We start from the raw sequence: 22,656 nt of genomic DNA, 5'->3' as shown, positions 1-22,656 counted from the left end.
ATGAGAGGGGACTCCAGGGAATACTACTCAGCAATGAAAAGGAATGAACAATTGATAAATGCAGCCCCCTCAGCTGGATCTCAAGAGCATTAGCTAAGTGGGAAAAAGCCAGTCCTGAAAGGTGACTTGCCATATGGTTCCTTTAATGTCACATTCTTGAAATGGCAAACAGATGAGTGGCTGCCAGTGTACGAGCTACAGTACCTGGAGGAAGGGGTGAGGGGAGGCAGATTTTCTGCTGATGGAGTAGTGCTTGTGGTGGTGCCGTCAGAGGGTCCAACCCACACTGTACCCATGTTGGCTTCCTGGTTTTGATACTGTCCTAGACTCACACAAGACGCCACCCCAAGGGGCACTGAGTGAGATGCACAGGACTCCTCTGTGTTACCTGCAGCTTCCTGTTAAATCTGTAATTATTTCAAAATAAAAAGTGACCCTGGGCTGGAGGAGTTGTGACTCAGTGGTAGAGCGCTTTCCTAGCATGTGTGAGGCACTGGATTCGATCCCCAGCACCACATAAAGATAATTAAAATAAGGGCATTGTGTCCAACTACAACTAAAAAATAAATATTAAAAAAAAAAGATAAAAAGGCCCGAGGATGTGGCTCAGTGGTTAAGCACCCTTGGTACCAAAAAAAAAAAAAAAAAAAAGGACCCCTCCCTCCAAAAACAAGCAATGAAAAGAGACAATAGGAGACCCGAATTGTGGCTCAGTGGTAGAGCGCTTGCTTAGCATGTGTGAGGTACTGGGTTCGATCCCCAGCACCACATAAAGATAAAAACAAAATAAAGATATTGTGTCCATCTACAACTAAAAAATATTAAAATAAAAGAGAGTGCGCAGGAGAGAGAGAGAGAGAGAGAGAGAGAGAGAGAAGCATTGTGGCCATGATCTAGTGAGCTACAATCTTTAGAGTAAGATGGGCTCGGAGCCTGTTCTGAGGTTTCCATCTGCTCTCATGATGGAAGCCCGTTCTCCTGAAGGTTGAGGTCCCTTTCTCTACGTCTTCCTGGATGTGATCCAGAAGGTTCTATCCCATTACCTGGTGCTATCACAAGGCCTCTATGTGAGTGTAGAAAGGGGAGGGCAGCATGTCCCCGACAGATCATCAGCTTGGAGACACCCTCCCTTTAGAGCTGAGGAATGGGGTCCGGAAGGGAGGAGAGGGCTGGCCAAGGTCACCCAGGCAGCAGGGGGCAGGAGCAGGACCAGGGGTGGGACCCTCATGGCCACCAGCCTCCACCCTTGGCAGCCCCTCATCTCAGAGGTTCGAGGCGGCATTAACATTCCGGACTCATCCAGAAGTCAGCTCGGAGGAGCAGCATCAGCAAGCGGCAGGGCCAGGGCATCTCTCTTAATTGCCTATTCACAACGACAGATTGTCTTTTCAAATTCAGAGCTAATCCTGGCGCTATCCGACTGCTCATCAGGAACGGGAGAGGTGATTATGGAGCTCGAGTTCTATTTTCTTTTCCTCTCAAGCAGGAAGTTCCAAATCTGCTGGGTTATTTTTAAAGGGGGTGAAAAAATAGGCTCACACCCGCTTCCGTCCGCAGTGGCGCTGTCCGAAGGCACGCGCTGCTCTATTGGGGGCCCTGGTGGATCTGGGAGGAAAGGAGGTGACAGCTTCATCAGGGAGCCTTCGGGTGGTGGGGTGGGGTCAGTGTCCACAGGCTTGCTTGGCAGGACAGGCTGCAGGGACTTAGCTGCGACGGATGAGGGCAGCTGTCCCAGGTTTCCTGGAGTTGACATGCAGTAGGGTTGCTTCTGGGGCGGTGACTGCCTTCTCTCTCTCTGCAGAACTTAAGCCTCAAGCCCTGATTAAGAGCTGGTTCTGGTATTTGGCCATTGGAGGGGCCTCAGATCTTCGACCTACAGCAGACCTACAGCACGGGAGTCTTGTGTCACCTGAGTCCCAAGCGTGAACCTCACATTCCTGAGCCCACAGGGAGTTTCCAAGAACTCATCCCCCGCCCCCGCAATGCTAATATTTAGGAAATACCATATTTACAAGAAAGCAAAACCAGTTGAACTTGGCTTCAGGTGTTTTAAACATTTCTGGAGAGATGACCTTGGGTGAGGCACTCTTCCAGGGAAGAATTACCAAAGAGCCCAGTGTGGGGGGAATTTTCCCATTCTTCTGGAATAAGAAGCAAAATCCTAGGATCCCAAACTGTCGCAGGAAGTGCTCTTACAGAAAGTTCTAGAATCGAAAGGCAAAAATCATTAACCTTCCTTTCCTGGTATGAATTGGCATTTTTCTCCTTCTCTCTTCTCAGTCTTAGAAGCTTGGAAATAACTTTTCTCTGTTACTAACAGTGCAGGACTCATGCAAAATGCCTCCTTTAACCCTCTCAATGCCCCGTTAACGAGTTATGAGAGTTAAATCCAAGTTTTCAAGAAGAAAATGCAAATTAGATGAGTAACTTGTCCCGTGTCTGTCTCAAAGCTAGTCTGGGGCTGAAGAGCTGGGAACAGGCTTGGGTTGGAGTCCATGGCTAGGCACTTGGACTTGGTCTCCTCTGGACTTATCTTCCTGAATGGGCTCTCAAGTGGAGGGACCCAGGAAAAGGATTGCTAGTGGTCAGCTGGAAAGGGAGATAAGATAGAGATAGATGGTGGGAGGCGGGTACTTCTGCCACCTTTATCTGTGACTCCAGGTGGCCCATGCAAGGTGGGGTAGAGAGAGGTGAGCACTGAATTCTGAAGACAGAGACCGTATGACTAGTGAAATCCTCGAACATCCTGGGGTTAGTAAGATACCTAACTCTAACCCTGACCCTAACCCTGTGATAAAAGGTCTGGACTCCCCCCCAGCAGGAGGAACATTTTTTTTTTTTTTTTTTTTGCCTGGAGCTTTATAGGAAATAGCCGTGTGACATTCAAACTCAGAACACAGAACTCCAATGGAGTCTCAGGGGTGGGGATCTCTGGGGTCCTTTGTCCCACTGCCCTCCTGTGGGGGCCTCTGTGAGGGGCACTCGTTCCCTGTTCTGTTGGTGGTGAGGTGTCCCCTGTTGAGGAGAATGGACGATGGGTGTTCAGGCAGCATACACAAGAGCATCGCTTCTGGTGTGGGCACAAAAGCCGAGTCGGAGTTGGGCCTTGGGGTTTATTTGGCCAGCTACACACATCCACTGTTTCTAGGGTCCTGCTGCAAATAGCGGGGTGGAGGGGGCTCATGGCAGGCAGGACTCCCTGCCTCCCTACCTCCCAGATGCTAAGGAGCCCTTGGACAGGCTCTGCTGAGGCCCCAAAGACAAAGCCGCCTATCAGACAGTAAAAGTCAAATGCCACGGCACGCACTTGATCTTCCTGAAAGGAATGGTTCAAACGCTTGCTCACCTGAGGCTGTGCAGAGGGTGGCGCACTGTCAAAAATAAATTGACTTTCTGTTCTCCTGGCCCAACTCAGAGTTCTGGCCTGTGGCACTTGGTTGCTTCTTAAAGAAGAAACAGATCTGGGCTGCTTTGCAGGGGTGAGCAGTCGTTCTGGGGGTAGGGGGTGGGGTCAGCTCTGCACCAGCCAGCTCTGCATGGCTCAGTGTCCTCGGATAGCCTGGCTTCTCCCTAGCTTCTGGTGGGCCTTCGTGGCCTAGCCAGGGGACTAGGTAAGACTCAGGTGGGGCCAGGAACCAGACAGAACAGCTGGGGACCAGGATTGACCCCAGGAGGAAGACACTTAAGAATAAAGCTGTTTGTCCCTCCTGTACCCCAGGCCCCCACCCCGTCCAGTGGCATCAGCTTATGCTGTCCTCAGTGGGAGTATATGATGTTGAGGTGGCTTGTCTTTCTTTGTCCCTCTATCCCCCCAAAGTGTCATCAAGATACAGGAGGGACCAGTAAGATTGGCAGCCACTATGAAGTCAAACAACAACAAGTGCTGGCGAGGATGTGGAGAAAAGGGTACACTTGTACATTGCTGGTGGGACTGCAAATTGGTGCGGCCAATTTGGAAAGCAGTTTGGAGATTCCTGGGAAAGCTGGGAATGGAACCACCATTTGACCCTGCTATTGCCCTTCTCGGACTATTCCCTGAAGACCTTAAAAGAGCGTACTACAGGGATACTGCCACATCGATGTTCATAGCAGCACAATTCACAATAGCTAGACTGTGGAACCAACCCAGATGCCCTTCAATAGATGAATGGATAAAAAAAATGTGGCATCTATACACAATGGAGTACTATGCAGCAATAAGAAATGACAAAATCATAGAATTTGCAGGGAAATGGATGGCACTAGAGCAGATTATGCTTAGTGAAGCTAGCCAATCCCTAAAAAACAAATACCAAATGTCTTCTTTGATATAATGAGAGCAACTATGAACAGAGCAGGGAGGAAGAGCAAGAAGAAAAGATTAACATGAAACAGAGACATGAGATGGGAGGGAAAGGGAGAGAAAAGGGAAATTGCATGGAAATGAAGGGAGACCCTCATTGCTATACAAAATTACATATAAGAGGTTGTGAGGGGAATGGGAAAATAAACAAGGAGAGAAATGAATTACAGTAGATGGGGTAGAGCGAGAAGATGGGAGGGGAGGGGAGGGGGGATAGTAGGGGATAGGAAAGGTAGCAGAATACAACAATTACTAATATGGCATTATGTAAAATTGTGGATGTGTAACCAATGTGATTCTGCAATCTGCATTTGGGGTAAAATTGGGGGGTTCATAACCCACTTCAATCTAATGTATGAAATATGATATGTCAAGAGCTTTGTAATGTTGTGAACAACCAATAAAAAAAATGTAATCAAAAAAAAAAAAGATACGGGAGGGCCAGGCAGAACAAGGGCCCCACAGTGGGCAATAGTACCACTGCAGTGGCCCAGGTGGCCGTACCCGTAGCCCCTCTGCCTGATGGGAAGGAAACCCCAGGCCATTACCCAGAAGCAGACCTTGGGCCCTGGAGCCAGTCATCCCTCTGCCCCCACCAGCAACATGGGCAGCTGCCTTCTATCTAGTCTCTCCAGGCCCCTTGATTTTCTGCCCAGTCATATTTTCCAATCTTAACTGAGGAAGTTCTCAGGCTTCAACTGTTGGGTAAAAAGCTCACGTGTACCATATAAATGACGCAAGGCTTGGGAAAATCATTTCTTTTAATGACAGAGAAAGCACACCAAACTAACAGAAGCCCTGGTGGGAGTTGCCAAGGTACAGATCAATGCCTGGGGACCCTGAACTAGCAGCAGACATTCACAGAGGGGTCAGCTGAGGCGGAGGGATGTCCCCACCGTCTCTCTGAAGACAGAGGCAGCAGGTGTGCACACACTGCGTATCTGTGACGTGGCCTTCTCCTCGGGTAGCTGTTTCCTTCCTCCGTGGATGGAAGGGCTGGGGGAGGTCTGCAGATGACCGCGTGGGAGACAGGCCTTAGGTGTGTGTGTGTGTCACAGAGGAGCCAATGCTGTAGATACAGGTGGCCTAAAGCAGACTGGACACTGGTGCTCCGATCAAAGGCTCAGGGAGCAAACAGGACAGATAGACAGCGGCTCCATTAGAATCTAAGTTCTGGCGCAACTTCCCAAGGGCATGCTAGGAAATAGTTTTATTGATAAAACTTTGCCATCCCAAAGGGTAAAAGTCTTCTCTTAGTTTTAAGTGCTTGTACCTAGGTTTTTCAACCAAAGAATGAGAAAAAAGGCCGCAACTCAAAAATTATTTGGAATATTGTGGCACTTCACCAATCTCTTTTGCATATATATATATATATATATATATATATATATATATATATTCGTATATATATAATATATGGCAGAGCAAACGGAACCCTTCTATATAAACTTTCATTATAGATAACCCTATACTGTACACTCTCAGAATACAGAAAGTATCCACTCTATCATACATGTTTGGTCTTTAAAAATAATCTAACATAGTCATACTCTCTGGCTATAACAAACTATTAACATCTTCTGAGAATACAGAGAAAGCTCTGGGATTAATAAATTCTCTGACGTGCTCCCCCACCCCCCATCCAGCATCATCTAAGAACACATTTTTGCAAAAGCACCCCAGAATCATTCATAATCAGGAGAAGAAATGGATATGTTAGTTTCACCAAGTGGACTTTTAGCAAGAAGTGATGGAACACTTTGACCTTGCCAAAAAAGGGAAGCACAAAACATAACATGGTACAGGTTTGGGTCCATGCAAATGCATGTCTTGTTATGTGGGGGTGTTCTATTCTCACCCCGAAACCACGATTAGCATGCAGGTTGTTTTCAACTATTGGATTAGAGATAATTATTGGCAGTGCACCTCTTTTGTGTAACCATGAGCACTAAGGCAAGAGGATCTCACCTTGTGTAGAATATCAGCAATAATTTGTCAGATGCAGTGTGGACCTGTGACTTCACTGCTTTAAGAAAAGAAGGAAGACAGTAATCTCGAAACATAGATTCCCTAAACACAATTCAGTTAAAAATGAACTGTTAAGCTTTTAGAAATATATTTGAAACGACAAGACTGCCCTGTTTTTGTTATATTATGAACATTTTAAAAAAGTTCCCGCCCCTAAAAATTGGCCAGATGATTTCCTCATTATGGGTAACAGCCTCACCGATTAGCTACCATGATTGACAGCCGTCCAGATGCGGCTACCCAGGTCTTGAACATCTAATACCAGGCTCATCGGAATTGGTACCATTATTAGGTCCTCCAGCTGTCAGTCAGAACCCCAAAGGCTTTTTGGCCTCAATCCATTCATTTGACAGCGGTCTCCAGGTTGGAGTTGGCTTGGCCGCCCCATGGTGACCTTCAAGCTCTGGACCCCGCCACGGTTGGATCTGCCCGCCAGGGAACATCTCTGGGTTTCAACTGGAGCGCGTGGGAGCCGAGTTTGCTTGTTCAAGAGAAGCTGGCAGTTGGGGCAGCTCCTTGGCTCAGCCAAAAACAGACACCAGGTGGAATTGGGACGTGTCCGTGGGAAGCCTTTGCAGCAGGAGAATCGGAGAGGACCCGGGAAGCCCTCACTCTGCTGGGGGTTCATACGATGGAACCTTTGGAAGACGACAAGTGGATGGACTGAATCCTGATGGCCAACGTCCTCTGCAAGTCCTGGAGCACATCCTGGCCCGTTCCTTCGCCATTTTTGTCATATAGGAGCTGCTTGAATGCTTCGTTTTCGATGAGGACCATCATGTTTTTGAGGAAGTAGCCTTCACAGTATGCAGAGAGCTCTGTGACTCCAAGGAACTGTGGGGGGGGGGGCAGAGAGAAGTGGGGTGGTTACGCCTCGGAGATGCACTTGGCTGTCTGCAGAAGCAGCCCTGCCTCTCCACCCTTTGCTGGACCCTTGGAGCTCCTCCCTGAAGGGGGGACTGGGGTGAGTTTCTTCCTCCTCTTCAGGGCCTTGTACAAATTCATCACCTCTCTGGCCTCAGTGTTCTGAGCTGCAGAATGAAGGGGTGGGCCACAGAGGCACCATGCTCTCCCATGCCATTGGACATGGACACACAAGGTAATTCTGTGGTTTCTGAGAGGCCACTGAGGCCGGATGAAGTTATCACGAGTGGGCTTCTGATCACACACAACGTTCTCACGGATGGGCAGAGTTTTGGAGCCGGGGGAGACCTCAGGAAAGCTTTCATCATTTCAACATGAACCCTGTTCTTGGAGTCACAGAGGACAAGCCTCATTCTCTAGGTGGGGAAAAACTGAGGCTCAGAGCTGCCTATCTGATTCACTAGTCACAGAGAGCCCCCCACCCCTTGCCACACCTGGTACTTGCTTTTAGGTTAGGGTCACTCAGCACAAGTCAGTATAAATGGAGAGTCATAAGCACAATAGACACATTTCTAACACTTGGTGATATAATTTATTGAATGGTGACCTTGCTAGCCACTTGCCTATCTCCACACAATGGATTACTGACAGAACTAGGACTGGAACTCTCATCTCCTAGACCAGAGGTTGGCAAACTACAGGATTTTGGGCCAGGTGGCCCACCACTTGTTTTTGTCAATAAAGTTTTATTAGAACACAGCCACACCATTTGTTTACATATTATATAAGGCTGCTTTTGCCCAGCAAAGGTGGAATGAAATGAAAAGCAAGTACATGGCCTGGAAAGTTGAAACATATTATCTGGCCCATTATAGAACATGTCTGCTGATCCTTGTCCTAGATTATAAATTTTTCAAGGTCTTACTAATTTCTTACTATATTATGACGACTACAGTTCCTAATAAGTAATGGGTGGTCAATAAATAGGAATGAATGAGTCCTCTGGTTTCCAAACCTGTGTTCTTCCCATCATGGTGTACTTGAGCCTGCTCTTAGCTGAGACTCAGGGTGATGAGCCAGCTTATTCTTTTGTCTCAAGTGGAGAGACACCCTGAAAGGCCATCAGAAGCTCCTGGGCTTCTTTTTCAAGACCGAACAGTTCAGGATGGCCTTGATGGGGCAATAAAGATGGGATGGGTTTCTCATCTGTCTAAAGTTCTGCAGCTGTTTCAGAGGCTTAGATGAAGTATAGGAGCGCAGCTGCCAGGGTCCTTGTGGACATTCAGAACATGGCTCTTAGCACCTAAATGCCTGCATTTCCTGGGTTTCCAACCAAATGCTGGTCTCTTGCTTCTCTGTGTGTGTGTGTGTGTGTGTGTGTTCGCGTGCGTGCGCGCTTGCTGTCTGTGTGTGTTCCTGGTGATTGAACCCAGGGCCTTGTGCACGCTAGGCAAGCACTCTAACACTGAGCCAAATCTTCATCCCTTTTAATTTTTTCTTTTGAGACAGGCCTTGCTAAGTTGCTGAGGCTGGCCACGAACTTGCAATCCTCCTGCCTCAGCCTCCTGAGTTGCTGGGATTACAGGTGTGTGCCACCACCCTCGACTGTTTTTCTACCTCTTTTTATTAAAGTAGCCTCAGATTGTAGCACCGAAGTGCATGGGATCATCATGGGGGCTGTGGCCTCCACCTCACAGAGAAGCAGGGGACAGAAAGGGCAGGAGGTTGCTGGTTCTGTCCTGTCCTTCATGCATTCATCACGGAGGGCAGATGTTTATTCACTCTAGGATGTGACCTGGAAGGTGGTGGTGGAGGCTGGTGACTGTAAAAGTCAAAGCCTCGGCTGCAGAGATGCCTTCTGACAGAGACCTTTCTTCCACCATAGGAATTCTAAGCCCATATCCCAGCTGGGCTCACATCACATCAGGCCTCATATTAAATAATGAGTCATGGGGCAGGGCTAAGGAGCCTGCCAGGGTTAAATTGCTGCCATGGCGGTGGCTGTGGGAAAGCCACTTGTGGACATCAGATTTGGGGCAATTTGAATGATTATGACCCAAGGAGGAGGGCATAGAACCATTAGGTCAATCAGACTCTCTTCCTGGGCAGACAGAGGATCCCTTTGGATGCTCTTCTACAAAGTAGTTAGTTTAAGATAGAAAAAAATTTGCATGCGTCCTGAGAAACCAGAATTTGGTATAATCATTAACACTTAGAGTAGGTTTGTGTGTCCATGTGTGTGAAGAAGCCTGTACTTTCTCATTACCAATAAGCCCATCAGAAAATCTTATTTTGAGTATTGACGATTGTTGGAACCATTTCAAACATTTATCAGGCCAGACAGTAAACAAAAGGTTAAGAACGTGAGTTTTAGAATGAAACCAATCCAGGTTCAAATCTCAGCACTCCATTTGTGCGTAGGTACCCCCAAAAGATTGAAAGTGGGGACTCGAACAGATATTTGTACCCCCACCTTCATAGTAGTAGTATTCATGGCAGCCAAAAGGTGGAAGCAACCCACGTGCTTACTGACAGATGAGCAGATGAAATACAAGACACACACACACACACACACACACACACACACACGGAATGAAATATTACTCAGCCTTAAAAAGGAAGGGTATTCTGACACGTGGTAACATATCGATGATGTTGTGCTGAGTAGAATAAACTAGTCACAAAAGGACACATTTTATATATTTCCACTTCTGTGAGGTCCTTGGAGTAGTCAAATTCACAGAGATCAGAAGCAGCAGGTGGTTACCAGGGACGGGCAGGGCAGGGTGGCTCACCTTGGCGTGGTTGTAGATGTCCACGCAGTTGTCGGTGTTGATGCTTTTCGCACAGATGATCTCGCAGTGCCGCTGCAGAGCCTCCAGCTGGAAAAACTTCGCGGCAGACAGAAGCTAAAACCACGAGAAGGTCAGAGGTGGGGGTGGGGGTGAGGGGGAGAGAAACCGAGAGAAGATACGGAGCCACGAGTACAAGCACCTGCCACAGAAGTATCGGGAGGGACCGGAAATAAAGCTGTCCCTATAGAAAGGTGACACCAGAGGAACCAGACACAGTGACAGAGCTCTCCACGGGGAGGATGGAGGAGCAGGGGGCAGGGAGCCCCATGCAGCCCGGAACGCCTAAGAGATGTCCAGAAATCAGGGTGAGTGGTGTCACTTAAGCCATGGACGTGGACATGGCAGGGCGGGGCGGGGGCTGCGTTTTCATTACAGTCCTCTTGCGTGGTCTGAACAGTTTAAAGGCACACGCATTTGCCTCCAAAAAATCCCTAACGGACTGGGCTCAGAGACCATCCTGGTTGGCAAACACAGCCCTGCGCTGGAAAGGGGTACCCCCAGCTCTGTGGGGACAGATGCTCCTGGCTTGGGACCCTTCCACATCCTGCTCTGTGGACCTCTTCAGCTGGATGTGCATCTATGTCCTTTAGAGTAAATGTAAAATTTAAAAAGCATTTGTTATTTTGATCTTAAAGTAATTTAAAAAAAAGGCTTAAAAACGAGCCTGTGTCCTCAGCCTGTCATCTGGTCCTGAGATGGGTGAGAAGTATCAGAGGAGGGGTCCAGAGAAATGAGGGAGTCGCTGTGTGTCTGGGAGGAGGGCAGGGAGGCAGGGAGGAAAGAGCAAGAAGAAAAGGACGTGGCAATTGTGCCCAGCAACTGAAAAACAGATGCTTTTAGACTCCTCTAGAAAATCCAGTGGGGTGGATACTATACTGCTGTTTTACCGGCAAGGAAACCGAGGCTCAGAGAGGTCAAATAACCTATCCAAGGTCACATAGCTCAGGAGTGGCAATGCCTGAATGCAGTCCCAATCTGGCCCTGTGTCCATAGCTGACCCACCGGGGGGTCTCCTCCTGAACAGGGATCATGCTGACTCCTCTAACTGTCGGGTGCAGGGGTTCCGCCCCTGAGGGGGAGGTCTGGCTCCTTTGCTAAGGATCATGGCAGAGAGTTTTGGCTTCTGAAAACTCCCAGCTTTGATTGGGGAAATTGATTTGGGCTCCACGTCTGGAAAGGAGCAGGGGGCGCTCTCAGCCTTGGACAGAGGGGGCAGGAACAGGGCCCTGGAGGAGGACATCCGGCAAGGATCAGCGCTCTGCCTTGGCTTCTGCCTCCTGGGAGAGGGACAGCCTGGGATTGAGGAATGTTTACAGTGGATGTGATTACAAGGGAGAAGCTATCGTCTAGGAGATTTTCTGATGATGCTGTTGGAGCCCCAGCTGGGCCGGGCTGGTGCTACCCCCGACTTCTTGGTGACAGTTACCACCGGGGTTCACTGAGGGCAACCGGAAGGGCCCCCTTGGGGGACTAGCAGTTCAAGGCCTTCACCCAGTGTAGTCCTGAGAGGCTGCTGAGCTGCCCCTCACCCCCGGGGAGCCAGGTCAAGGGCACCGTGGGCTCCTTACCTCCATGATCTCGTTGTTTTTAATGAGAAGTGACTCTGGGCCTCCGTAGTAGAGATACTGCATGACCAACTGGAAGGGAGAGAGGACACGGTGAGCCAGCCTCTGTCACACGGCACATCAGTAAGCTGTCCAGGCACATCCACCCCGGGACGTCCACCCACTGCCTCGCGCGGGAAGGCCCACTTGGAAAGAGTCTTCCTGAGTGGCACACTGAAATCTGTGGCTCCCAGCCCCTGGGACATGTCCACGAGCAGGGCCAAGCTAAGCCTAAACTTGGCTCATCTCTGTAAAGTGGGGATGGGACTGCACGCCTCACGGGGTCATGATGAGGACGGAACGAGTTCCCCTGGGTCAGGACCCTCGGGGCCACCATTTAAGGAGTACAGTGCATTCATGGTATGTTGACACCAAATTCACATCTTCATTCATGAATTTTGTATAATGATGACCGTCTCCTTCCACTATCCTTACTACTCCCATCCTCCCTCCTTTTCCCTCCCACCCCTATTCCCTATCTAGAGGTAATTTTCACCCATGCTCTCCCTCCCTACCGCACGTGCCATAAACACAGAACTTCCCCTGCCTCTTTTGTGTTTGGGAAGTACTGACGCCAGGCTTTTGACAGAGTTGGTGGCAGCAAGACCTTGTGAAATAACACGGCATGGTTTACCTTCCCTTCTCCCACCCCGATGGCTCATAAGCATCCACAAGACGAAGTCAGCCAACGCTGGGATCTTGGCCTTACTGAGATCAATTTTTCATTCCCTGAGCACCTCTCTTTCATAAGGCCCAAACAACAATAATAAGCAGCATAACAGTAATATCTGACCCCAGCCCTCCATGGTAAATGGAGGGCCTCTTCATTTACAAAGCACTTCTATATCCTGTTATCTCATTTAGTCAAGGTTGAGCCACGGACTTGAAATGCTCTCCTTAGCGGTTGGAGGTCCTGGGGCTAATGGAATTTAAATTGGGCTGTCCCAGACCACCGCCAGCCGCTGCCAACACAAGCCTTCTGCAGGGGTGAAACGCACCCTTATAAGGCCGTGGGGCTTATTTATGGACTTGTTTTTCTTGGCAGCAGCCAACCTGCAGGAAGCAGGAGCAGAATGGTATTCACAGCCGAGCAGAGGCCCAGGCTTCCAGGTGCAGCCTCAGCGGCTGGGATCTTGCCTGCGTGATGTTAAACAATCTGGGGGGGGGGGGCGGAACCCAAAGCTGGCTCATTTGCTAAACTTCTACCAACACGGACCGCACAGGCCCCAGGAGGCCTCCCTCCGGGTTGCATTCAGCCTTCCTCCGCCTATTTCAAGCCACAAATGAGGCTTTTCTTCTTTTATGGGGAAGGGGCCTGCACAGGGACGAGTCCCCAGAGCCTGTTAAGTTGTCCTTTCCCATTACAGTAACTTGAGGCTAATGTGGCCAGGAGACCATCCCCAGTGAAAGCAATTACAGGCCTGTGACTCTGCTCAGGCAGTCCGTTCCCACGCAGGGCTCTTATTCAGTGGATCCGCTCGACGAATATTTATTGAGCGTCTACTATGAGCCAATTTCTTATTCCAGGAACCTCCCCAATTAGTCCCAGGCTTAATGGTAGCAGTGGCCCTTTCACGAGCACCTGGAGATCTGGGGAAGCGCATGTTCTTCTGCCTGCAGCTCAAGCTCCAAACTCTGATGGCTGTCAGGTTCTCCTGCAGGGCTGGGTGGCTCTAAGGAGGGCCTGGACCCTCCCAGAGGGGAGGAAGGGAAGAAAACCCCACAGAGTGCCAGGAGTGGCCGTGAAAAGTCAGGGGCCGCGTGAAAGAGCTCCCTCACGGAGCAGCGGTTCTCATAGTGGTTCCAGGGTCAGCCCAGCAGCATCCCCCAGGGTTCTTGTTAGAAATGTGAATTCTTATGTCTGCAGAATCAGCTGGGGTGGGGGGTGGCCCAGGTGCCTGCATTCAACACGACTTCTGTGTTTTCACAAGTCTCCTACCTGTCCCCAGGTGATTCAGACACCTGCTGATGTACAAGAGCATGGTGTACCTCAGAGCACTAGTTCTCCACTTGGGCTGCCATGGGGAGATGGGAGGGGGAGATGCTTCATGCAGATGCTAGGCCCCACCCTGTGGTTCTGACTTAACAGGTCTCGAGAGTAGCCGGGGTCTTCCCTGGGGATTTTCAGAGCTTCCTGGGAGTTCCACTGGGCCAGCTGAGGCTGAGAAGCAGGCTTCAAGCCTCACACCTGGTTAAAGCTCAGGAAGGGAAACTGTCCTTCTAATCACGATTCCTATTTAGAGAAGATGCTCCCGAACAAGGTTCCTACTGGACAGACTGGGTTCAGATCCTGGCTCTGTCTGTTATTACTAGGACTGAGACTTTGGGCACATTCTTGAAGTTCTCTGGGTCTCAATTTCTTCATCTGTAGAAATGCCAGGAATAATATGCCCGAGAACCCCTGTGGGCAGAGGCCAGGCCCTCACAGAGCTCCTGAAGTGTGTCTCCATGCCTCTCACCCTGGACCCTAAGGCAAAGCAATGATCTCCTGGCAGCTTCCGAATCCACCAGCTGTCATTCAGGACCGGGCTGCGGCTGCTTTGCTCTCAGTAGCCCTCAGCCTCGGAGAGGGGAAATGGGCATACGGATGCCTGGACTGTGCCCATTCCCAGCCCACCTGAAGGCTCTGGTGTCTTCTCTGATCCCCGACCTCCTCCATGTTAGTGGGAGACACCCCCTATGTCTTGGGCATGGCAGGGAGGTGATAATATCAGTTGCAGCTTAGAAAACCACCCACTTGAAGATTGCCACAATGTGCCCATTGTGCAAGCTAAATGTTTTCTCACATTGTCTAATTTGATCTCTGCAAGGGATTCGAATCTCTTCCAGAACCCAAGACACAGAGGTGACAATGACTAATATGTCAAGCGACTAGGGAGGCTGAGACAGGAGGACTGCAAATTCAAGGCCAGTCTCAGCAATTTGGTGAAGTCCTCAATAACTTAGTGAGACCCTGTCTCCAAAAAAAAAAAAAAAGGCTGGGGATATAGTTCAGTGGTAAAGCACCCCTGGGTTAAATCCCCTGGTGTTTTTTAAAAAACAGGTTTAGAGTGTTTTGTTCTTGGTTATTCAGGGAGGGTTCTTTATTTTGAAGTTTCAATCATCACCAAGGAGTGCATCTCTAATGGTGGAAATTCAGGCACCTTAGCAGCAAGCTTTGGGGCTAGTGTGAGGCATGGTGCCTTCTTAGTGGTCCTCCCCACAGCAGGATCTGGGTCTCAATGGTGGAGGGAGGAGCCGCCATTTGGCTCTCCTTCTTCCCACTCTGTGTAGTCTCAATGCATCGTTAGCCTTCCATACACTGTAATGGCACAGAGTGAATGGACTGATGGCCACTTTTCCTCAAACACACCCCTCAGCTTTCCACTTTGAGCCTTGGTTTAGCTGTTCCCTCTCTAGAACACTCTCCCTCTCTCCCCTTAGCCAGATGAGGAAACTGAGGCTCACAAAGATTGGATGATTTGCTCAAGCTTACACAAGGGGCACTGATTTTAACTTTTTTTTTTTTTTTTGGTACTGGGATTGAACCTAGGAATGCTTCACTTCTGATCTACATCCTCAGCCTGTTTTATTTTATTATTATTTTTTTATTTTGAGACAGGGTCTTGCAGAGTTGCTGAGGCTGGCCTTGAACTCACAATCCTCCTGCCTCAACCTCCTAAATAGCTGGGATTATAGGTGCATGCTACTGTGACGGGGGCACAGGTTTTAAACAGGGGCCTCCTGGAGTGTGGCCCTGTCATTCAAGACCCAGGTCAGGACCTCCTCCTCATGATCTTGCTCATGGTCAGTTCTGCCTCCTGCTTTCTGAACGCCCACCAGCCCTTCTAGAAGAGCAGGCTTCCGGGGAGGCCTGAGTCTTCCCCACGGTGGACTCTCTCCAGGGTCATCCTTCCTGAATTGAGCTGGAGGAACCAGGTGCCTGTGAGGAATTCTGTGAACCCCATCCCCAGCCACCCTGGGGGAAGACAGTGTGGGGACCCTGGTCTCCCTGCAGGCCTGGCCTGTGTGGCAGTAAGGAGCCGGCCAGCCTCCAGGTGCCCCAGTGGGACTCTGGAAATCCGGCTCTGAAGGAGCTGGGGGCGCGGGTCCCTCCTGGTTGCAGGACGTCTGCGCGGGAGGCTTAGGAACCAGGCACCGGGAGGGAGGAGAAGGGAAGCGGCTGCCGTGCACCTCAAAGCCACAGGCCCAGCCACTGTCCACGGCACCAAGCTCCTTTCCTGCTTCTGCTGGGTTCAGATTAAGGTTCAAACGACCCTGGGTTCCTAAAAGCCCGCGGGTTCCCCATCATACTTTGCTCAGCCACCACGCGGGGACGTCGTGCCTGCAGTTCTCCTCGCTCTAACCCTCTTTATTGAGCTCAGCCTTCTTTCTGAGCTCCCCAGCTGTCCCTTGGCCTTTGATCCTTCAGCCCTTAGGACCTCATCTGAGAGGCCTCCCCAACTGTCCTGCCTGAGTGGCCACAGCACGCTGGCTCACCCCCATCTCTCACGTACCGTAATCAACTAATTGCTCAGTCACCCCCTCTAGACTGTGGGTCTCTGGGAGAGGGTGTCCCTTAGCTCTGTGTTCCCAGCCTCCAGCTCCGTGGGAGAGGCAGGTGCCCGTGGGCTGCTGAAGGGCTAAGTGGGCAGGAGCCCAGAGTGCTGGAAGCGGTCAGCTCTCTGCGGGGGCTTCTCCAATGGCAGGCCCCCAGGCTGAGGGAAGAAGGCGACTGTGTGTGCTCTGCGCCACCAGCACAGGGTTCCAGGCCACCTGAGGGCTCACCTGGAAGATGGGGTACTTGACATAGCCGATCTCGATGCAGGGGCTGTCGTTGGCCGGCTTGCTGGAGAGGAGCGCTTTGAACCTGGCAAGACACAAAGGAGGGTCAAGAGACACGCACACCCCCGGGGTGCAAGACCTCGGCTTTGCTCAGGACAGAAGTCCTTTACACCCGGCTCTGAAATACAGCGAGGACAGTGCCCAAGACTTTAAAGTTAAACCCTCCCTGGATTCTATCAGCACCAAATTGGAAGCTCAAACTCGGAAGCTAAGAAATGTCTTGAACTAGTCCATCCTTTCTCGGCCTGGTGATTGGAAACGAATGGGTGCCTTTAAAACCCCGTCTTCCTGCAGGACCCACCGCAGGCCCTTCCTGAGGGTGGCCATGACTCCCCTCTCACCCGGGGCGTGATCAGCTTGCCCCCTGCCTGTCCCTCTGCGCCCTCTGTAGGAGCCTGGCATATTGCTGACTCCCTCAGGGTCTCCCTACAGGGGACTTTCTGTCCTGGCCTTTCCTAAACCATAAGCTCCTTGAAGGTAGAGACCCTGTCAGCAGAACACACTGCAGCAAGAAACATTAGGAATGGCTGTCCCTCTCTCTCTCTTTAAAATTTTAATCTTGAAATACTGATAGATTTATAGGAGAGCTGCAGAGATAGATGGTGCCGAGGGCCTGTTTACCTCCCTTGGTGTCCCCCAGGGCTAACATCTTATGTGGCTGTTGGACCTTCCTCAAAACCAAGAAACTGACTTCACTATCGATCCAGCTTCTCTGGTGTCACAAACAAGAGCTACGCGAGGGACGGGTGCTTTTTGTTGTCTGCAAAGGGGACATCGGGGATTTGTGTTTGGTTTTGGGGGCACTGGAGATGCCAGCGTGCTTTGGGGAACCCATAGAGTGCTGGTCACATAGCCCTTAGCAAAGTCCCTCGAAGGGGCTTCTGTTTCTGGGTTCGCAGTGTCCCCACCCACCTCAGGACTATGATTCTAAAGTGAGAACCCAACTCCATCAAATCCATAGGAGAAAGGGCAGTACGGTTGAGCCAGCAGAGAGGGTGGGCAATTTCTTCTTTTATTACTACATACTATCCTCTGTTAACTCCATAGTGAAGGAAAAGGAGGATTAGAACCTTTGTATTTTGGTGGTTTATACTAAAGTCTGTGCCCTGACACTTGGAGAGCGGGTCTCTCGTGGCTGCCATGTAAGGGGCCTCAGTTGTTCACTGCACAAGGGCACCTGGCTGAAGGAGCCAAAATCCAATCCGTGCTCTGCATAGAAAGTTCTGCCCATGGTGCCTCATTCTGGTTTGCACAAAGGGGTACCCTGTACCCTGGAATCCTTGATATGGAGAAGACACTCTGTCAGTCTAGCAGATACCACTGATATTAAACTTCAAAATAGCAACACAGTCCTCATTGAGCTTCATGCAAAACCGATGACACGTACCTTGGGGAGGCTGTGAACAGCAGCACTTTGTGAGCATAAAATGGTCTTCCTTCTACCAGGAAGGTGACATCAGACATTTCTTTATTGTTAAGAAAATGAGGATCTAGAACGAGGAAGGAGGGAAAGACTTCAGTGGGAAGCAAGCTGGGACTCTTCCTGCAGAAAGCACAAGTTAGCACAGCGGGAGACCACGGCCATGGGTAGCCACAGTGACCAAAGGAGGCGGCATCCGTCGGAGGAAGGTGCGGGGCACTGAGATTCTGACTGGCGCAGGAGATGCTTATTTGCCGTTAAAAATTAGTACTTCCCCTTAGAAGACCCACCCGCCCCACCCGCGGTCAGAGTTCACCTGCTCATCTCTAAGAGTGCCACTCCCTCTTCTTGGGCTCAGTCCCCCCACAACTGAGCTGTCCCTCGCCACCCTGTGATTGCAGGATTGATTGAGGATCAGTCCTTCTCTCCCAGGGTCAGTGAGAAACGAGCCTGTCCCCGGCCATCATCTTTTATAATAACAGAGATGATGGAACTCATAGGCACTCCTGGGTCGAAGCTCTTGGTGTGCCGGGCCCTGTGCAAACTGGCAGAGCCCATGACGACCCCATGTGCAGCTGGGCTGCTGAGCACGCAGAGCAGACGATGACCAGTCCAAGCCAGTGACACGTGGGGAAGCCAGGACTGGAACTCGGCACTCTGATCTGATGGCCTCCTCAAACACAAGGATCCCCCAGTTCACCTGTCACTGAGCCATGCAGACCCAAGTCTCCTGCAGGTGCCAGTCTGTCCTCAGCCCAGCACGGGGTCTAGTTGGGGATCTGGAACTCCCCTGCCCCCTAGTCTCTGAGTCAGTCCCCAAGCAGGTAAGACTAAGGTGACCCTAACCTCTAGAGGGGTTGCAGTAGGTCACCCCCTAATAGCTGGCTGAACGGCAGCACCCCAAGGCCGACCTTGAAGATTTTTTTTGGGACGGCTGTGCCCAGTTCCCCAGTCTGAACAGCCACCACGTTCCCCACTCACCTAAGAAAAGATTCTCCCTGCAACATGTGGCTCTGGTCCCTAAGAATGGCACCAGTAGTTACCTAAACCAGGGACCCCAAGGCAACAGGACAGCTTCCTCTTTCAGGGCCACCCACAACCCCCCCAAACAGCTGCCATGCTCCCCCAAGCGTTCCGAATCCCCGTCTCCCTCTGTCCTCTCCACCCCACCGTCCTGGGCCATGTCACCGTCCTCTCTCCAGCCCCGTCCAGCCTGGCTCTTCCCCGCTGGGTCAGCACAGACAGCCCACCAAGCCTGACTCCCCTGCTCCTCCCTCTGAGCCAGTGTCCCCCCTGTTGGGGCCTCCCGTCAGGAAAGCATATCCCTGTCTGTCCCTGTCATACTGACTTCGGGAAGAGTGTGACTCTGAAGCCAGAGTCTCAGCTGCATGTCCTTGGCTGGGTTATAGTCTACCTGTGCCTCAGTCTCCACCTCCATAAAGTGGGAACGGTCATGCTCATGACAGGCCAAGATCCCAGGACAGGAGTGAGGACAAAATGCATCAGCTAAGCAGAATGGCCGTCGTCGGTGCTGGGTCCACAAACAGGACCGTTCAAATAAACGCTCAGTATCTTCTAGATGAATGAAAGATGACAGGGACCCTCTTCTAGAAGCAGTGCTGAGGATGTCAGCCCCTTCCTCGCCAGGACCCTGCTTGTCACGGATGCGCCTTCCCCAGGGCTTACAGAGCTGTCCTGAAAGGAAGCTGGCCGCCTCCCTGGGCTGGCTGAGGCTGTCCCAGGTGGTGGAGGACAGGGACCAGGCCCCTGTATTCCTGACCCCTCAGCAGTTGGTGCCGCTGTGCCAGGCTCTGCTGCCTCCTGGACAGAACACGCCTTCCTGCTGTTCTTCTCACTCAGAGAGGAGCACCCCCGGGTCCCTGTGCTGCCCCAGCTGGAGGTTCCCAGGGTGCCCGCTTGTTGGTCTCTGTCGGGACTTGGCTACGTCACCTCTTCCCATGTGGGATAAAATTTTTACTTTAGAAATATCAAAAAAGCATAAAAAAGTTGAAGTCAGCTATCATCCCACTTTCTTTTATAATTTTTAATTTAAAAGAAAAAGTCTCTCAAAATCTTCAAACCACCCCAGTAAAGGGAAGAGAAGCCACAGGGAAGGCCTCAGGTGACTGAACCTCATTCCTCCACTTGCTCTAAAGACGGGCTTGGAAGGCTGTTCTCCTGCTTCTCAGCGACCTGAGTCTGGCCGATATGCATACCTATTGCTCATCTCCATCCAGCCCCTGACCTGTTCCCCAACTGGCGAGTATCTCCTATCCCCAGCTCTCTTTACCGTTCTCTCCCAGTATCCACTGGGAGGGCTGGAAGACCCTGTGCCGCAGAAAACGAGGCATGTGCTCCCACATTCGCCTCAGTCCCCACCACTCCCTGACGTCTCACCCACGGAACCCATTTCACTCATTGATATCCTGGGCTTGCAGCCAGGCCAGGGGAGACCCTTGTCACTGATCATTCCTACCTCTCCCTTAATGTAGGTCCCTAAAGAATGACTATTTGGCGACCTTTAATGACCCCAGCTTGCAATGCAATCTCATAAATGCAAACCACTCCAGAATCACATTTCCTTTGTTAATAATTCTAAGATGCCCTTTCTCTTCCTTGTTGTGAGCTCTGAGCCTCCTGGATCTGCCCCTCCCCTTTTTTTTTCTTTTTCATTTGGTGCTAACCTTGGAATTCTAGTGCTTGGGCTGAAAACCGGGTGCTTTTCAGTGCTGGCAAGAGAAATATCTGCAGATTTGGGAGAAAACATTCCCCCCCGCCCCCCGTGGCCACAGGAAAGCAGATTTTATGCCATGCCACTGACGTGGGCCTTGCAAATGCTGGCCCCAATGAGGACACCTTGTAAGGCATAAGACATTGTTCCCATGTCCTGGGAATGTGACCCTTAGTGTCTAACATCTGTTCACTCAATTGATCTGTACAAGTTGTGCCCTGGTAAAATTTGATCAGCACCTGTTTTCTGCAACTCCGGTACACCCTGGCCACTCTGGTACACCCCAGTTTTCTCACATGCACAGACGTAAAGATAAATGGGAAACCTTTGATTCAGTTGCTCGATTTTTTCTTTTTCGCAAAAAGTTGTGTCTCGTTTACCTTTAGCAAGTTATTCACGACAGGAATGAAAATACTTTGGAACAGTTCCATGAACTCAGCCTTTTCACAACTTCCACAGGCTCACGCCCTGGCCCATGAGTAGTTTAGTTACAGGGGAGACTTTTCAGATGCACCCATCTCTCAAATGTCCCCTCCTGGCCTCAGGAAAAGGACGCGGGGTAGGAAAGTTCCCAGCATCTACAGGAAAGGGAATCCTTTCTCTTTAATATTTTATAGATCCCAGGCAAGTAAGGGGACAATCCCTTTCAAAACCAACAATAAAATAATAATTAAAAAAAAAAAAAAAAGTAGCTTCAGGTTTCAGGCCTTGAAGCACGGGGTGTTTCTCTGCCTTCCCCCCCAGGCCGCAGCAGCCCCCGGGTCCTCTGATTGAGCCCAGTGCCTGGTGGACGGTTTTCTCCTATCAATTCTCAGAAGCTGGCTCTGCACAATGGTGGAGTGACAGCTTTGGGCGGAGCTGGCTTCAAGTTCCAGCCATAATGTGGGCTGGGTCACCTTGAGGGCCTGAGGGTTCCTATAGACAGAGGAGGTCAGGTGCAGGCTCAAGCTGGCCAGTGAAGTGAGCAGGGAGTGACTTTCGTGGATTCTGGAGCGTGCAGCCCCCTCAACTCAGGTACGTGCCCCTCGTGTCTTTAGGGGTGTGTGAGGTGGAGGGGGCCGTTTCTCTCTCCTCTGCCCTACGGAGGATTTCTAGTGGACATAGCCGGCTCATCAGTGTCCCCTGCTCCTTCCTCCCTAGGGAAGAGGAGGGTCTTAGAGGACTTGGAGTTTGGGGGACAGAGTCACCACATGCAGCGTGGCCTCTATCACAACCTACTGTGCGGGGGACATGTGTGGATCAGGAGACCTCGGCTGTCCTCACATCTGTGACCAGGGGAGAAAAGTCTACCTGTTGAAGGCCAGGCACTGGGAAGTCTCCTTGACCACATTCCCAAGGGAGATTCTCCAGAGAGATGCCTGATGGGGGGTCAATCCCATTTCCATCCGCCTGACTCTCCATCTATCTCATTTGCCCTGGAAACACCCCCACCCCCATTTTTTTTGTTTGGTCAGGGATTGAACCCAGAGGTGCTTAACCACTGAGCCACATCCCCAGCCCTTTTTAATATTTTATTTAGAGACGGGATCTCACTGAATTGCTTAGCGCCTTGCTGAGTTACTGAGGCTGGCTTTGAACTTGCCATCCTCCTGCCTCAGCCTCCTGAGCCTCTGGGATTAGAGGCGTGCGCCACCATGTCCTTTATTCTTATCATGGTGTTTGCTCCCTGTCCCTGCATTACGGAGGAGCAGCCCAGGCGGGCCTCAGGGTGCTACTCACCCAAGCGCGAGGTCTGCTTCCGTTTGATCTCCGTCAGCTTGGGGATGGGGTATGGCCCGTAGCAGTGGGTGAAGATGACACAGAGCTGCTGGCTGATCACTTCATTCTGTGGAGAAAGAGGAGCTGCATTACAGGGGGCTGTGACAACTCGGGCTGTGACTACAGGAATGTGTCCCCAGCTGAGAGGAGCCTACACCTGGCAGGTTCCATGAGAAATCCCCTGGAGAGTACACCTTCCGTTGGGCCTGTGGCCCTGGGGGGACGTGCTC

The 22,656-nt window shown here is 50.9% G+C and overlaps 3 protein-coding genes across 5 annotated transcripts in view; 2 read left to right on the top strand and 1 right to left on the bottom strand.

The window, feature by feature from the left end:
* Positions 1-22,656, top strand: part of MTERF2 (mitochondrial transcription termination factor 2) — a 666,987-nt gene that overhangs the window by 84,842 nt on the left and 559,489 nt on the right. The window lies entirely within an intron of this gene.
* Positions 5,761-22,656, bottom strand: part of ABTB3 (ankyrin repeat and BTB domain containing 3) — a 263,740-nt gene continuing 246,844 nt past the window's right edge. For both annotated transcript variants that reach the window (XM_081310319.1, XM_081310318.1), the window contains 6 exons: positions 22,388-22,493; positions 17,905-18,007; positions 16,461-16,542; positions 11,658-11,726; positions 10,030-10,143; positions 5,761-7,204 (listed from right to left, as the gene is read on the bottom strand). In XM_081310319.1, the coding sequence (XP_081166445.1) occupies positions 6,995-7,204; positions 10,030-10,143; positions 11,658-11,726; positions 16,461-16,542; positions 17,905-18,007; positions 22,388-22,493 (684 nt within the window). In that variant the 3' untranslated portion in view covers positions 5,761-6,994. The remainder of the gene's footprint in view (positions 7,205-10,029; positions 10,144-11,657; positions 11,727-16,460; positions 16,543-17,904; positions 18,008-22,387; positions 22,494-22,656) is intronic.
* The window catches only part of LOC308657965 (uncharacterized protein), an 87,899-nt gene continuing 75,397 nt past the window's right edge, over positions 10,155-22,656 (top strand). For both annotated transcript variants that reach the window (XR_014024112.1, XM_081310321.1), the window contains exon 1: positions 10,155-10,394. Coding sequence is in view for 1 of the 2 variants with exons in the window: in XM_081310321.1 (XP_081166447.1) it covers positions 10,329-10,394 (66 nt within the window). In the remaining variant the exon portion in view is untranslated. The remainder of the gene's footprint in view (positions 10,395-22,656) is intronic.

The sequence above is a fragment of the Spermophilus citellus genome (genome assembly GCF_964194105.1).
Source record: "Spermophilus citellus genome assembly, chromosome: 10".
Taxonomy (NCBI): Eukaryota; Metazoa; Chordata; class Mammalia; order Rodentia; family Sciuridae; genus Spermophilus; species Spermophilus citellus.
Note: the sequence above shows the minus strand (reverse complement) of the source record. Positions and strands in the feature narration are given on the sequence as shown.